This window comes from Lissotriton helveticus, chromosome 9, assembly GCF_964261635.1.
Source record: "Lissotriton helveticus chromosome 9, aLisHel1.1, whole genome shotgun sequence".
Taxonomy (NCBI): Eukaryota; Metazoa; Chordata; class Amphibia; order Caudata; family Salamandridae; genus Lissotriton; species Lissotriton helveticus.
The window spans coordinates 3,938,971-3,955,517 of NC_136070.1; the positions used below are offsets into that span (position 1 = coordinate 3,938,971).

A 16,547-nucleotide genomic window follows, 5' to 3' on the forward strand; every position below is an offset into this window, starting at 1 on the left:
GCGGCAGGTGACCACCACACACAGCTAGGACGCTGCCACACACTGACCACACACAGCCAAGACAGATACCGGAAACCTCCACACACAGCCAGGATGCAGCCACACACCAACAACGCATAACCAGGACAGAGGCAGGTGAACACCAAACACAGCCTGGTCCCAGCCACAAACTGGCCATACACAGCCAGGACAGCGGCAGGCGATCACCACACACAGCCAGGACACAGCCACACATCGTCCACACACAGCCAGGACAGCAGCAGGCGACCACTACACACAGCCAGGACAGCAGCAGGCAACCATACAGCCACACACCGACTATATACAGCCAGGACAGCGGCACACAACCACCACACAGCCAGGACACAGCCACACACTGACCACACACAACCAGGACTGATGCACAACAGCCAGGATCTGGCAAACACATCCAGACAAAGGCATTCAACAACCACACACAGCCAGAACAGGTGCACAGACCCACCACACAAAAGGACATGCACAAACAATCACCACATACATCAATGAAAGAGGCACCGATCCTCCACACGCACCCAGGACAGCTGCACAGACCTCCACTAATGCAATCACGTTAACTCTGCAGCCAGGATGCATGCATGTTCAGTTTTACACTGAGGTCCTGCTGAGCGACAGAGAGAGGACGCGGACGTGGCCTACCATCGCCATCAATGTCCACGGCACAGGCGTCGCCTTCTCCGTTGGTGTCCGTGTCCATCTGGTCTGGGTTGTGGTTGTAGGGGCAGTTGTCACAGCGGTCACCCACGTCATCGCGGTCGTAGTCGTACTGCTCAGGGTTGTAGATGAACGGGCAGTTATCCTGCAATGGGAAGAAGGCTGCGTGTTAATGTGTGTAGGTGCAAGGGAGGGTTTGTGTTAATGTGTATGGGTGCAAGGGAGGGTTTGTGTTAATGTGTGTGGGTGCAAGGGAGGGTGTGTGTTAATGTGTGTGGGTGCAAGGGTGGGTTTGTGTTAATGTGTGTGGGTGCAAGGGAGTGTTTGTGTTAATGTGTGAGGGTGCAAGGGAGGGTTTGTGTTAATGTGTGTGAGTGCAAGGGAGGGGTTGTGTTAATGTGTGTGGGTGCAAGGGAGGGTTTGTGTTAATCTGTGTGGGTGTAAGGGAGGGTTTGTGTTATGTGTGTGTGTGGGTGCAAGAGAGGTTTTGTGTTAATGTGTGTGGGGGCATGTGAGGCTGGGTGTTAAACTTTGGGTGGAGTGTTAATCTGCGGATGTGAGGCTGTGTGTTACTGTACATGCAGGGGCAGGCGAAAGAGGCTGCCTGATAATGTGTCATGTGTGTGGGCATGCACACAGCAAGGGTGTGTTTATAGCCAACATGTGCACCAGACCAACATGCTTAGAGGCAGGCCCTGTGTGCACACCTGACACAGTCCCACACACGGGGTCTGCCCATCTGTGCAGGGGGGCGGAGTCTGTGACCGGAGCTCTCTGCCACCCTCCTGGTGCAGGGGCACGGGGGCAGTGCCACCCATGTGCTAGAATGCCTGCACCGGGGCCCAGGGAGGCAATGTTTGCGTGTGTCACTCGCACCCACCCGCCATGCCCAGCTCACACGCAGCTATGAGTCGTGGAAGGAGAAGGCAAGGGATTGTTGAAAGAGTTCAAAGGACATTCAAAGACCCCAAAATCCTCAGAGAAGCAATCTCTTCAACCTGCTAACTTGGCACAATCTCAGCTAATGATGCGCTGCGGCTGGACACACAAGCTCTATGTGCAGGTGGCATAAGGGGCCTCGAAGCACAAGAAGCAGGGGCCCCACATGTGGGGCAGGGATGAGGGGCCCCAGAGCACAGATAAGGGGCCCCAGTGCACAAACAGAGCAGGAGCCCCCCCACATAGAGCAGAGACTAGCTTCAAGGCTCTTGGAGTGGCTGTAGACTCTGAGACAGGGTCCGAGAGTCCCAGGGACAGAGGCAAGGGGCCCCACGGGGGCCAGGAATGAGGGGTCTGGTGGGGAGTCTGGGGGAGGAGCGAAGACCCCCAAGGAGCCGTGCCATGGACGGAGCCCCCAGGGCTGCAGTGTGTGTGGGAGGAAGTGTGTGTGGGAGGCTGAGAGTCCTGGGGACAGTGAACTCTGCGCAGATCTGATTGTGCGTGTGGGTGACGAGGGGGCCCTTGAGGACCATGGTCATGGTCGGGTCAGAGGTCAGGGAGAGGTTCCAACTTACCCTGTCATCGGGGATCCCGTCGTTGTCGTCGTCGCTGTCGCAGGCGTCACCGATGCCGTCTTTGTCGTAGTCCTCCTGCCCTGAGTTGGGCAGGTTGGGGCAGTTATCCTGGAGAGAGATGGGGAGAGGTCAACAAGAGGAGACACACAAACCAAATCCCCACCCCCCAGCAGCATCATATGGGGTTGTTGGCCCTGAGGATCATGTGCCAGTCTGTGGGACTCACCCCCGGGCCAGCAGCTTGGGTTAGTAAGTAGCCACCTCACACTCCTGCACAACCAGCTTCATAGCACGTCACTTCCGGAGCTCAGACCACCCCTGAGCCAAGCCCTCCCCCCACAAAAACCTCTCACACAGCTGTGGCTGAGAGGGCGTTACTGGTCTGTGGCAACAACTCTTTAGCGTCTCCTACTCTACGTGTCTTTGGTGGCTACTGCTCTACTCGTCTTTAGTGGCTCCTACTCTACGTGTCTTTGGCGGTTCCTGCTCTAAGTATCTTTGGTGGCGCCTGCTTTGCTTGTCTTTGGTGGCGCCTGATCTACGTGTCTTTGGCGGCTCCTGCTCTATGCGGCTCCTGTTTAGCGGCTCCTGCTCGACTCGTCTTTAGCGGCTCCTGCTCGACTCATCTTTAGCGGTTCTGGCTCGACTCGTCTTTAGCGACTCCTGCTCGACTCGTCTTTGGCGACTCCCGCTCTACTCGTCTTTAGCGACTCCCGCTCTACTCGTCTTTAGCGGCTCCCGCTCTACTCGTCTTTAGCGGCACCCTCTCTACTCGTCTTTAGCGGCTCCCTCTCTACTCGTCTTTAGCGGCTCCTTCTATACTCGTCTTTAGCGGCTCCTGCTTTACTCGTCTTTAGAGGCTCCTGCTCTACTCGTCTTTAGCGGCTCCTGCTCTACTCGTCTTTAGCGGCTCCTGCTCTACTCGTCTTTAGCGGCTCCTGCTCTACTCGTCTTTAGCGGTTCCTGCTCTACTCGTCTTTAGCGGCTCCTGCTCTACTCGTCTTTAGCGACTCCTGCTCTACTCGTCTTTAGCGGTTCCTGCTCTACTCTTCTTTAGCAGCTCCTGCTCTACTCGTCTTTAGCGGTTCCTGCTCTACTCGTCTTTAGCGGCTCCTGCTCTACTCTCCTTTAGCGGCTCCTGCTCTACTCTTCTTTAGCAGCTCCTGCTCTACTCGTCTTTAGCAGCTTCTGCTCTACTCGTCTTTAGCAGCTCCTGCTCTACTCTTCTTTAGCGGCTCCTGCTCTACTCGTCTTTAGCGGCTCCTGCTCTACTCGTCTTTAGCGGCTCCTGCTCTACTCATCTTTAGCGGCTCTGCTCGACTCGTCTTTAGCGGCTACCGCTTGACTCGTATTTAGTGGCTCCTGCTTGACTCGTCTTTAGCGGCTCCTGCTCTACTCGTCTTTAGCGGCTCCTGCTCGACTCGTCTTTAGCGGCTCCTGCTTGACTTGTCTTTAGCGGCTCCTGCTCGACTCGTCTTTAGTGGCTCCTGCTTGACTCGTCTTTAGCGGCTCCTGCTCTACTCGTCTTTAGCGACTCCTGCTCTACTCGTCTTTAGCGGTTCCTGCTCTACTCTTCTTTAGCAGCTCCTGCTCTACTCGTCTTTAGCGGTTCCTGCTCTACTCGTCTTTAGCGGCTCCTGCTCTACTCTCCTTTAGCGGCTCCTGCTCTACTCTTCTTTAGCAGCTCCTGCTCTACTCGTCTTTAGCAGCTTCTGCTCTACTCGTCTTTAGCAGCTCCTGCTCTACTCTTCTTTAGCGGCTCCTGCTCTACTCGTCTTTAGCGGCTCCTGCTCTACTCGTCTTTAGCGGCTCCTGCTCTACTCATCTTTAGCGGCTCTGCTCGACTCGTCTTTAGCGGCTACCGCTTGACTCGTATTTAGTGGCTCCTGCTTGACTCGTCTTTAGCGGCTCCTGCTCTACTCGTCTTTAGCGGCTCCTGCTCGACTCGTCTTTAGCGGCTCCTGCTTGACTTGTCTTTAGCGGCTCCTGCTCGACTCGTCTTTAGTGGCTCCTGCTTGACTCGTCTTTAGCGGCTCCTGCTCTACTCGTCTTTAGCGGCGCCTGCTCTACTCGTCTGTAGCGGCTCCTGCTCTACTCGTCTGTAGTAGCTCCTGCTCTACTCATCTTTAGCGGCTCCTGCTCTACTCATCTGTAGCCGCTCCTGCTCTACTCGTCTTTAGCGACTCCTGCTCTACTCGTCTTTAGCGGCTCATGCTAGACTCGTCTTTAGCAGCTTATGCTTGACTCATCTTTAGCAGCTCATGCTTGACTCGTCTTTAGCAGCTCCTGCTCTACTCGTCTTTAGCACTCCTGCTCTACTAGTCTTTAGCGGCTCCTGCTCGGCAGTCTTTAGGGGCTCCTGCTCGGCAGTCTTTAGGGGCTCCTGCTCGACTCGACTTTAGGAGCTCTTGCTCAGTCGTTAGCGGCTCCTCTGGTCCCAGTCTTTAGTGTCTCCTACTGCGCTGTTCTTCAGTGGCTCTGCTGTAATTTTCTTGCCCATCCGTTTTCTTATCGACCCTATAGCTCCTGCTTCATGACTCTGTAACAGCGCGTACTGTTCTTCTAATTAGGAAGCTGTGCCTCTCCAGCCCATGCTGTATCTCATTTAAAGCCCCTGATGTGCAGTTTTTTTAACTACCCCTGCTGCACCACTCTTCAGCTGCCCCTGCTGCACTGCTGTACAGTTGCCCCTGCTGCGTGGCTCTTTAACAGCCCCTGCTGTGTGGTTCTTTAACTGCCCCTGCAGCGTGTTTCTTTAACTGCTCCTGCTGCGCGGTTCTTTAACTGCCCCTGATGCACCGCTCTTCAGTTGCCCTTTCGCTCTTCAGTTACCCCTGCTTTGTGGACTGGCACACCCGATAGTATTGGTGTTGTCGTTGGCAGAGCGGCAGGGGCACGGCTAGTGCAAGCTGCAGTGGCCTCTGACGAGGGTCCTGGCACAAACTTATTTTATTTTTTTACAAATTAAGTACTGACCTTTTTGCAGTGGTAGGTGGCATTGGCCACGCAGATGAGGTCTTCGTTTGGCCATCCGTCCAAGTCGGTGTCCTCGCCACAAATGATGCCATTTCCGGCGTAGCCAGGCTTGCACTCGCACCGGTAGGTGGGCTCGCTGTAGGGGCCCAGGTAGTTGCAGCGGGCGTTCTTGTTGCAGTCGTGGGTGCCATCCGTGCAGGGGTTGCGGGGTTTACAAACCTGCAGAAGGAAGAAATAGAACCACTCAGTGCCTGGCGGGGTCAGATGAGGTCACGTCCTGTTTTACAGGCATCCTACTAACTAAACATATGTGTTCTGGCATTTGACAGCTTCATGGGTGGGTCAGAAACCTGCCATATGTAAACCTTGGCCCATTCACCTTGAATAAAACACCTACATCTAACTGCAGCAGTGACCCCTCCCGGCAGCAATGACCCCTCCATGCGTGTGGGGTCCATGAATGAGGGGTCCATGTATGTGGGGGAGGTGTGTTGGGTACTATCTGTGCAGAGTCTGTGTGTTGTGGGTCCTTGTGTACAGAGTCAGTCTATGTGGAGTCTGTGTGTGTGTGGGGACCCTGCATGAGGGGCCCCTGTATGCGTGGTCCCTGTATGCGGGGTACGTGTGTTAGGGACTATCTGTGCAAGGTCCATAAATGTGGGGACCCTGTATGCGGGGTCCATGAATGTGGGGACCTTGTATACGGGGACCCTGTATGTGTGGTCCATGAATGTGGGGACCCTGTATGTGTGGTCCATGAATGTGGGGACCCTGTATGCGGGGACCCTAAAAGCGAGGTCCATGAATGTGGACACCCTGTATGTGGGGTGCATGAATGCAGGGACCCTGTATGAAGGGACCCGGTATGTGGGGTCCCTGTATGTGGGGTACATGAATGTTGAGACCCTGTATGCGGGGACCCTGTATGTGGGGTACATAAATGCGGGGACCCTCTATGCAGGGACCCTGTATGTGGGGTCCATGAATGTGGGGACCCTGTATGCAGGGACCCTGTATGTGGGGTCCATGAATGTGGGGACCCTGTATCCAGGGACCCTGTATGTGGGGTCCATGAATGTGGGGACCCTGTAAGCGGGGACCCTGTATGTGGGATACATGAATGTGGGGACCCTTTATGCGGGGACCCTGTATGCGGGGTCCATTAATGTGGGGACCCTGTATGCGAGGACCCTGTATCCGTAGACCCTGTATGCGGAGACCCTGTATGCGGGGACCCTGGGAACCTGTATGCGGGATCCCTGTATGCGGGATCCCTGTATGCGGGGACCCTGTATGCGGGGACCCTGGGATCCTGTATGCGGAGACCCTGTATGCGGGGACCCTGGGATCCTGTTGGCAGGATCCCTGTATGCGGGGACCCTCTATGTGGGGACCCTGTATCCGGGGACCCTGTATTCAGGGACCCTGTATGCGGGGACCCTGTATCCGGGGAACCTGTATGCGGGGACCCTGTATGCGGGGACCCTGTATGCAGGGTCTCCGGCACTCCTCCCGGCCACAGGCCTTTCCTTCTGCCCGAGGCCTCCAGAGCTGGGGCAGGGAGTGGGGTCGGTACCTGCTTGTGCTCCGTTGCATACTCCACGCCTTGGCCGAAAGGCTGAGTCCCAGTGAACCGTGGGGGGCAGGGCAGGCAGTTGTACCCCGGATCCGTGTTCTCGCATCGGTGGATCCCATTGAAGACGAAGCAGGCGTCGGGCACCTCCGTGCACTGCGGAGGCAAAGAAGAGCCGTGAACAAGCGATGCAAATTGAGATTCCATAAATGTAATGCATTAAAGTAAAAAAATGAGCGATTTCGCTAATAGGGGGCGCAAATTACCATGAATTTGAACTTCATGGTAATTTGCAAAAACTTTGAAAAATGCACTACCTTATTTGCATCTCGCAAATAGCTATTATTACAGCAATTCCTATATGCATATGCTTTTGCGAGTCCTTAATTGCGATTCCTTTTATCGCAATTAAGGACTCGCAAAATCCTACCTTGATGCATGTGCCTGCTAGAGCCCCCCGTTCACAGGACATCAGTGCACACAGAGGAAGAGTGCAGGTGTGCGGGGGCCACGTACCCCTTAAAGCTCGTTCATGACCAAATAGAGCAAGTGAACAGAGACCCCTTGACCCCGAAGGGCCACTCACGGCAGGAGAGCACACGTGCACAGAGACCACCTACCCCTTAAGGCACACTCACAGCAGGAGAGCACACGTGCACAGAGACAGCCTACCCCTAAGGGCCACTCACACCAGGAGAGCATGCGTGCACAGAGACCACCTACCCCTTAAGGCATACTCACACCAGGAGAGCACACGTGCACAGAGGCATCCTACTCATCAAGGCACACTCTTCCCGGAGAGCATGCGTGCACAGTGACAGCTATCCATCAAGTCACGCTCACACCAGGAGAGCACACGTGCAGCCGCGGCCGGTAGTGGGAGAACCTGCAGGGCGGTGACGTGGGGAGGGGCAGGGTGGGGGGTAGTAATGTATGGATTACGGAGTTTAACAGGTAAGTAAACATATAAATAAATAAAATGAATTTCGTTGCTCGCACTGCATCACCAAATACGATGCAGTGCGAGCAACGAAATTCGTTTTATTTATTTATATGTTTACTTACCTGTTAAACTCAGTAATCCATACATTTCTACCCCCCACCCTGCCCCTCCCCCTCCCCACATCACCACCCAGCAGGTACTCCCACTACCGGCCGCGGCTGCACACGTGCACAGAGACAGCCTACCCATCAAGGTACGCTCACACCAGGAGAGCACACGTGCACAGAGACAGCCTACCCATCAAGGTACGCTCACACCAGGAGAGCACATGTGCACAGAGACCTCTGACCCCTAAGGCCTACTCACACCAAGATACCGCATCTACATGATGAGACCATCTGCAAGCTCCGTACATTCACTACAACACGTTTACACCAGTGAGACGGTAAGCGAGAACTCATTCACTAGAACGCGTTTACACCAGTGAGACGGTAAGCGAGAACTCATTCACTACAACACGTTTACACCAGTGAGACGGTAAGCGAGAACTCATTCACTACAACGCATTTACACCAGTGAGACGTTAAGTGAGAACTCCTATTTACAAGCCCCTATCACCACCACAATGTCACTTTTAGTGACGTTTGATGGCGAAAGGAACTTTGCATGATCTACAAGGCGGCGTTAAGCCCCTTAACGTGGCTCACCACTGCCTTGAAAATAAGGCCCCATTTCACACTGTATTTAGCATGAAAGGGGCGGGCAGTGGGTGTTGCGGTGGGCGTTCCACCGCACCACCCATTGATTCTGACGCTGCCCCCTATTTACAAGGGTGGCGTACATAGAAGGTGGCACCAAAATTAAGACCAGGAAAAACCTGGTCTCAAACAGTCAAAAGAAGGAGAAATGCTTTATTGCTCCTCGTTTTGCTGTTTCCGTGTGGGCTGCCTGGTGCAGCTCAGACAGAAACAGCAAACTGCCAATCATTCTTTATGAAAAAATCTTTTTTTTTTAAATGTTGTTTTGCAACTTCTATGTGTGCTGCTTTAAGCCAATAAGGGAATGGCTAAGGTGAGAACACAGAGCCTTGGACCCAGCCTGGGCCGACGGCGGCCTCTCATTGGCGGACTCAGGCGCTCACCTGTTGTGTGTTATCACTGTACAGCGCTGCGGTCACTAGCTCCTTGGCCTCTCGGCACTTTACCTTGACTGCCACTGTGGGTTTGACCAGCAGAGGGTCTAAGAGGGTGAAAGGCTGACCCCCCCCAGCGCCTTGAGACCCTCACGGGTGAGTAGCGTGCTTACAATTCCCTGAATGAATGATTGATTGACTGCCTCCCTGCTGCACTGAGGTCACAGCTCGTAAGGGCTGAAGAATGAAGCGCCTCGACTCACCTCATCGATGTCGGAGCACTGGATGCCGTTGCCTCGGTAGCCGGCAGGGCAGGCCCCGCACTTCCAGGACCCGTCGATGAAACTGGTGCACTTGGTTCCCGCGAAGCAGGGGTTTGAGAGGCAGCCGTCTGAGAGGGAAGCGGGAGAGGGGGTTAGGGGAGCTGGTCATTCCTGCAAACTCTTTAAAGGCTAAAGCTTGTCCGGAGTGGTGCGTTCGGAGTGTTGCGAGCAGTCGCACCGTGTGCTATGCGACGCACTGGTGAATCTGTGGTGGCAAACAGCAGCCGCACTTACCGATAGGGCAGTCCTGCTTGTTGCAGAGCTGACTCTCCGAAGCATCCCCCTGACACTCCTTGCCACCATACTGGGGCTCTGGGTTGTTGCAGAGCCGGCCTCGCTTCTGAACGCCACCCCCGCAGGTGACGCTGCAAGTGTCCCACAGTGACCAGGGGCCCCACTGTCCATTAACTGCAAACAGAAAATGCATGTGTCTTTAAGATCTGTTCGGTGTCGAGGATCACACGTGTCCGCAGTGGATGCGCTGGTGCTCGCCTGCACCTTCTGTGGCATGCATTGATAGGGCTCGTGGGTCTCTAGGCTACTGTGATAAGGCACACCCTAGGACTGGCCACCCTAGGACGGCATGGGTTAAGATGGGTGTGACATGTGTAGCAATACTCGGGCACGGATTAAGAGTGATGTGTGCAGCAATACTTGGTCATGGGTTACGAGTGACGTGTGCAGCAATACTCGGGCACGGATTAAGAGTGATGTGTGCAGCAATACTTGGGCATGGGTTACGAGTGACGTGTGCAGCAATACTTGGGCATGGGTTACGAGTGACGTGTGCAGCAATACTTGGGCATGGGTTACGAGTGACGTGTGCAGCAATACTTGGGCATGGGTTACGAGTGACGTGTGCAGCAATACTTGAGCATGGGTTACGAGTGACGTGTGTAGCAATACTTGGGCATGGGTTACGAGTGACGTGTGCAGCAATACTTGGTCATGGGTTACGAGTGTTGTGTGCAGCAATACTTGGGCATGGGTTACGAGTGATGTGTGCAGAAATACTTGGGCATGGGTTACGAGTGACGTGTGCAGCAATACTTGGGCATGGGTTACGAGTGATGTGTGCAACAATACTTGGGCATGGGTTACGAGTGACTTGTGCAGCAATACTCAGGCATGGGTTACGAGTGACACATGCAGCAATACTCGGGGACGGATTACGAGTGATGTGTGCAGCAATACTTGGGCATGGGTTGCGAGTGACGTGTGCAGCAATACTTGGTGCTTGGGTTACGAGTGACGTGTGCAACAATACTTGGGCATGGGTTTATGAGTGACGTGTGCAGCAATACTTGAGCATGGGTTTATGAGTGACGTGTGCAGCAATACTTGGGCATGGGTTTATGAGTGACGTGTGCAGCAATACTTGAGCATGGGTTTAGGAGTGACGTGTGCAGCAATACTTGGGCATGGGTTTATGAGTGACGTGTGCAGCAATACTTGAGCATGGGTTACGAGTGACAAGTGCAGCAATATTCGGGCACGGATTACGAGTGATGTGTGCAGCAATACTTGGGCACACATTACGAGTGACATGTGCGGCAATACTTGGGCACGGATTACGAGTGACGTGTGCAGCAATATTTGGGCATGGGTTATGAGTGACACGTGCAGCAATACTCGGGCACGGATTACGAGTGATACATGCAGCAATACTCGGGCATGGATTACGAGTGACGTGTGCAGCAATACTTGGGCATGGGTTACGAGTGATGTGTGCAACAATACTTGGGCATGGGTTACGAGTGACTTGTGCAGCAATACTCAGGCATGGGTTACGAGTGACACATGCAGCAATATTCGGGGACAGATTACGAGTGACGTGTGCAGCAATACTTGGGCATGGGTTACGAGTGACGTGTGCAGCAATACTTGGTGCTTGGGTTACGAGTGACGTGTGCAACAATACTTGGGCATGGGTTTATGAGTGACGTGTGCAGCAATACTTGGGCATGGGTTACGAGTGACGTGTGCAGCAATACTTGGGCACACATTACGAGTGACATGTGCGGCAATACTTGGGCATGGATTACGAGTGACGTGTGCAGCAATATTTGGGCATGGGTTATGAGTGACACGTGCAGCAATACTCGGGCACGGATTACGAGTGATACATGCAGCAATACTCGGGCATGGATTACGAGTGACGTGTGCAGCAATACTTGGGCATGGGTTACGAGTGATGTGTGCAACAATACTTGGGCATGGGTTACGAGTGACTTGTGCAGCAATACTCAGGCATGGGTTACGAGTGACACATGCAGCAATATTCGGGGACGGATTACGAGTGACGTGTGCAGCAATACTTGGGCATGGGTTACGAGTGACGTGTGCAGCAATACTTGGTGCTTGGGTTACGAGTGACGTGTGCAACAATACTTGGGCATGGGTTTATGAGTGACGTGTGCAGCAATACTTGGGCATGGGTTACGAGTGACGTGTGCAGCAATACTTGGGCATGGGTTATGAGTGACGTGTGCAGCAATACTTGGGCATGGATTACGAGTGACGTGTGGAGCAATACTTGGGCATGGGTTACGAGTGACGTGTGCAGCAATACTTGGGCATGAGTTACGAGTGACGTGTGGAGCAATACTTGGGCATGGGTTACGAGTGACGTGTGCAGCAATACTTGGGCATGGGTTACGAGTGACGTGTGGAGCAATACTCAGGCACTGGTTGCGAGTGACGTGTGCAGCAATACTTGGGCATGGATTACGAGTGACGTGTGGAGCAATACTCAGGCACTGGTTGAGAGTGACGTGTGCAGCAATACTCGGGCACGGATTAAGAGTGATGTGTGCAGCAATACTCGGGCACGGATTAAGAGTGATGTGTGCAGCAATACTTGGTCATGGGTTACGAGTGACGTGTGCAGCAATACTCGGGCACGGATTAAGAGTGATGTGTGCAGCAATACTTGGGCATGGGTTACGAGTGACGTGTGCAGCAATACTTGGGCATGGGTTACGAGTGACGTGTGCAGCAATACTCGGGCACGGATTAAGAGTGACGTGTGTACTGTAATACTTACTCGGGCACGGGTCCTTCTGGCAGGGCTTGTTCTCTCGTGCCACGCCTTCACACTGCTTGCCGTTCATCTGTGGAGTGGGCGAGTTGCACAGCCGGATCCTGGTGATCTGACCACTGCCGCAGGTGACAGAGCAGCTAGACCAGGGCGACCAGTGGCTCCAGCCGCCGTCCTGCTTAACTGCAAGAAAAGCATGCATTCAATCAGTATGAGAGACAGCTCTGCTGTCACAGCACTCTGAGGATAGCGTTGCTTTAACAATGTATGGACATGGGATTTGTATTTTGGGCCTGTGAATATCAGATTTGTGTACACTTTTGGTACCACTGCCTGAGCCCTGGACACCCTTGCCAAAGCCCGGAGCACCCCTGCCTTAGCCCGGGGTACCCCTGCCTGAGCCCGGGGCCCCCCTGCCTGAGCCCAGGGCTCCCCTGCCTGAGCCTGGAGCATCCCTGCCTGAGCCCGGGGCCCCCCTGCCTGAGCCCGGGGCCCCCCTGCCTGAGCCCAGGTCTCCCCTGCCTGAGCCTGGGCCACCCATGCCTGAGCCTGGAGCATCCCTGCCTGAGCCCAGGTCTCCCCTGCCTGAGCCTGGGCCACCCATGCCTGAGCCTGGAGCATCCCTGCCTGAGCCCAGGTCTCCCCTGCCTGAGCCTGGAGCATCCCTGCCTGAGCCTGGAGCACCCCTGCCTGAGCCCGTGGCACCCCTGCCTGAGCCCGGAGCATCCCTGCCTGAGCCCGTGGCTCCCCTGCCTGAGCCCGTGGCACCCCTGCCTGAGCCTGGGCCACCCCTGCCTGAGCCAGGGGCACCCCTGCCTGAGCCCGGGGCACCCCTGCCTGAGCCCAGGTCTCCCCTGCCTGACCCTGGAGCACCCCTGCCTGAGCCCGTGGCACCCCTGCCTGAGCCCGTGGCACCCCTGCCTGAGCCTGGGCCACCCCTGCCTGAGCCCAGGTCTCCCCTGCCTGAGCCCAGAGCACCCCTGCCTGAGCCCGTGGCACCCCTGCCTGAGCCCGTGGCACCCCTGCCTGAGCCCGTGGCACCCCTGCCTGAGCCCGGGGCACCCCTGCCTGAGCCCGTGGCACCCCTGCCTGAGCCCGGGGCACCCCTGCCTGAGCCCGTGGCACCCCTGCCTGAGCCCGTGGCACCCCTGCCTGAGCCCGTGGCACCCCTGCCTGAGCCCGTGGCACCCCTGCCTGAGCCTGGGCCACCCCTGCCTGAGCCCAGGTCTCCCCTGCCTGAGCCCAGAGCACCCCTGCCTGAGCCCGGGGCACCCCTGCCTGAGCCCAGGTCTGCCCTGCCTGAGCCCAGGTCTCCCCTGCCTGAGCCCATGGCACCCCTGCCTGAGCCCATGGCACCCCTGCCTGAGCCCATGGCACCCCTGCCTGAGCCCGGGGCACCCCTGCCTGAGCCCAGGTCTCCCCTGCCTGAGCCCAGGTCTCCCCTGCCTGAGCCCATGGCACCCCTGCCTGAGCTCGTAGCCCCCCTGCCTGAGCCCGGGGCACCCCTGCCTGAGCCCGTGGCACCCCTGCCTGAGCCCGGGGCACCCCAGCCCGAGCCTGGGGCCACCCTGCCTGAGCCTGGGGCACCCCTGCCTGAGCCTGGAGCACCCCTGCCCGAGCCCATGGCAACCCTGCCTGAGCCTGTGGCACCACTGCCTGAGTCCGGAGCACCCCTGCCTGAGCCTGTGGCATCACTGCCTGAGCCCGTGGCACCCCTGCCTGAGCCCGGGGCACCCCTGCCTGAGCCTGGGGCACCCCTGCCTGAGTCCGGAGCACCCCTGCCTGAGCCCGGGGCACCCTGTCTATGTGCCTGTGTTTTTGTGTATCTCTGTGTTTGTTTTTGTGTCTCTGAGTGTCTGGGTGTGTGTTGTTCACCCCAGAATACCCCTCACCATGGAATCTCCCATTTCTTACCATTCCACTCCTTTCTACTTTCTGGGGTGAGTTTCTGTGAAGGACCCGAGTGTTTCTGTGGGTGAACATGACTAGCTCTGCCCTCTGGAGGCTGGGGTGACCCCCCTAGTCCAGGCTAGCCCTATGAAATGCTCAGAGTCGGATTGGTAAGGCGGGCACTTGGGCAATAGCCGAGGGGCTGGTATTTGAGTTCCAGCTGCTTTTTTGGGCAGCCTGGGGGCCGATTTGGGCAGTGTCTGTGCTGTTCAGATGCCGCCAGCAGCCCGGTGGGTGCCTGAGGCCGATGGGCGTCCATTACCCCCCTTTTATCAACGGGCAGAGGTGTCACTCCCTTTCTCTGGCTGGGCCGGACCATAAATGTATGCATATTGAGCGGGCAGGGGGCCTGAGCAGAAGTGGTCTCACCCGTCTGAACTCATCCATGCATTTTTTTTATCTAAGTGAAGTTAAGAAAACATTCGTCTGTCAGAGAGCCCCGCCCCTCCTCTTTTCATAAAACTTTGCCGAAGCAGTGTTTTGCGGAAAGGCTATTCGCAGATGTGGAGCAATTTTTTTTAGGTGTGCTCGGGGCGATTATTTTTTTTTCAAACAATTTTTATTAAAAAAAGAAAAGGAAAAATACCAGCCAATGATAAAGCAATAGCTGGGTCCACAGTACAAAATGACACATTGCGATGCAGATGGCGTCCGAGAAGCACCGTTCACCCCCCCATGTTTAACCAGATATAGTAATGACCAGCGTGACCAGTAATCAGCCAGTACCTGGGTGGACTAATGTGGAACCCAGGCACGCGCACTGGGTGGTATCTTCTAATTGAGCAAACACCTTATATCGCTCAGGGCGGGAGCCCAGCGTCGATCCCAGGAGCGTTCAACAGGGAACGCCTTTCACGCTGTCCTTCAGTTGAAGGAGATACACTGATATCGCCTCTATGGGGCAGATTTATGAGCCCCTTGCACCACGTTTACGCCGCTGTTGCATCACGCAAGGCGGCGTAAACGTGGTGCATCCCTACGAGGCATTTACACCGTGACGCATCTATGGAGATGCGTCACGGTGTAAGTCCCTGCGCCACATGAAACCTGCGTCAGGTTTTATGTAGGCGTTCCGGTGCAGGGGGGGGGAGCGTTCCGTCGCAGGGACGCCCCTGGAAAGTGACTCAATGAAATCTACAAGATTTCATTGAGTCACTTTCCCAAAGCTGCTACGTCAATTCCTTACGCCTACTTGAAGCAGGCATAAGGAGTGACGCACCATGTAATGTATGGGTGGCCCCTGTGCATTGCAGGAGTTGCGTCGCGCTTGCGACGCAACTCCAGCAATGCGCCGCCCGTAAGCCAAAAGATGCGTCACGCATCTGCCCTTCCTTGCACCATGGATGGCGGAGCTGTGGCGCACAATAACGAGCATCCCTGGGGATGCGCCAGTTATTGTAAATCTGCCCATATATTTATTCCACCTTCCCCACTTGTGATCCCTTTTCTTAGGGCATCCCCTGCGCTTGAACACATCTTCCACCCCAATGCAACCCTGGTGATGCTACGTCACTCTACAGAGGTGGGACTGCTCATAGCACGGCTTCGCAGCGCTTCCAGCTCATAGCACGGCTTCGCAGCGCTTCCAGCTCATAGCACGGCTTCGTAGCGCTTCCAGCTCATAGCACGGCTTCGCAGCGCTTCCAGCTCTTGAGGGTGGCAGCTCAGGCCGGCCGGCCGCATACTTACACCGCTTGTCGCAGTCCTGCATGTGGCAGGTCCGGGTCTGCACCGAGGAGCCATCGCAGCGGTTGTTGAGGCTGTCGCAGCTGCGACCCCTCTGCTGGATCCCGTTCCCACAGGAGGCAGAACAGGGGGTCCACTCGGACCAGGGGGACCAGCCATCTTCAGGGGAGTCACTGGCTGCAAGGGAAGAGGCTTCTCGTTACATGGGGTCAGAGGGCATCAGTCACAGGGAGAGGTAAGGCACCGCCGGACATAGAAAGGGTGAGGTAAGGCACTGACGGACATAGAAAGGGTGAGATAAGGCACCGCCGGACATGGAAAGGGTGAGGTAAGACACTGATGGACATAGAAAGGGTGAGGTGACGCACAGACGGACATAGAAAGGGTGAGGTAAGGCACTGACGGACACAGAAAGGGTGAGATAAGACACCGACGGACATAGAAAGGGTGAGGTAAGACACTGATGGACATAGAAAGGGTGAGGTAAGGCACCGACCGACATAGAAAGAGTAAGGTAAGGCACCAATGGACATAGAAAGGGTGAGGTAAGGCACCACCGGACATGGAAAGGGTGAGGTAAGGCACCGCCGGACATGGAAAGGGTGAGGTAAGGCACCCATGGACATAGAAAGGGTGAGGTAAGGCACCACCGGACATGGAAAGGGTGAGGTATGGCACCGCCGGACATGGAAAGGGTGAGGTAAGGCACCGCCGGAC

General features: G+C 55.7%; 1 protein-coding gene across 2 annotated transcripts in view; it reads right to left on the bottom strand.

The window, feature by feature from the left end:
- THBS1 (thrombospondin 1) overlaps positions 1-16,547 on the bottom strand; it is a 75,172-nt gene that overhangs the window by 12,901 nt on the left and 45,724 nt on the right. For both annotated transcript variants that reach the window (XM_078659338.1, XM_078659339.1), the window contains exons 8-15: positions 15,834-16,007; positions 12,201-12,377; positions 9,389-9,562; positions 9,095-9,222; positions 6,760-6,912; positions 5,184-5,402; positions 2,208-2,315; positions 679-838 (exon numbers count right to left, since the gene is read on the bottom strand). In XM_078659338.1, the coding sequence (XP_078515464.1) occupies positions 679-838; positions 2,208-2,315; positions 5,184-5,402; positions 6,760-6,912; positions 9,095-9,222; positions 9,389-9,562; positions 12,201-12,377; positions 15,834-16,007 (1,293 nt within the window). The remainder of the gene's footprint in view (positions 1-678; positions 839-2,207; positions 2,316-5,183; positions 5,403-6,759; positions 6,913-9,094; positions 9,223-9,388; positions 9,563-12,200; positions 12,378-15,833; positions 16,008-16,547) is intronic.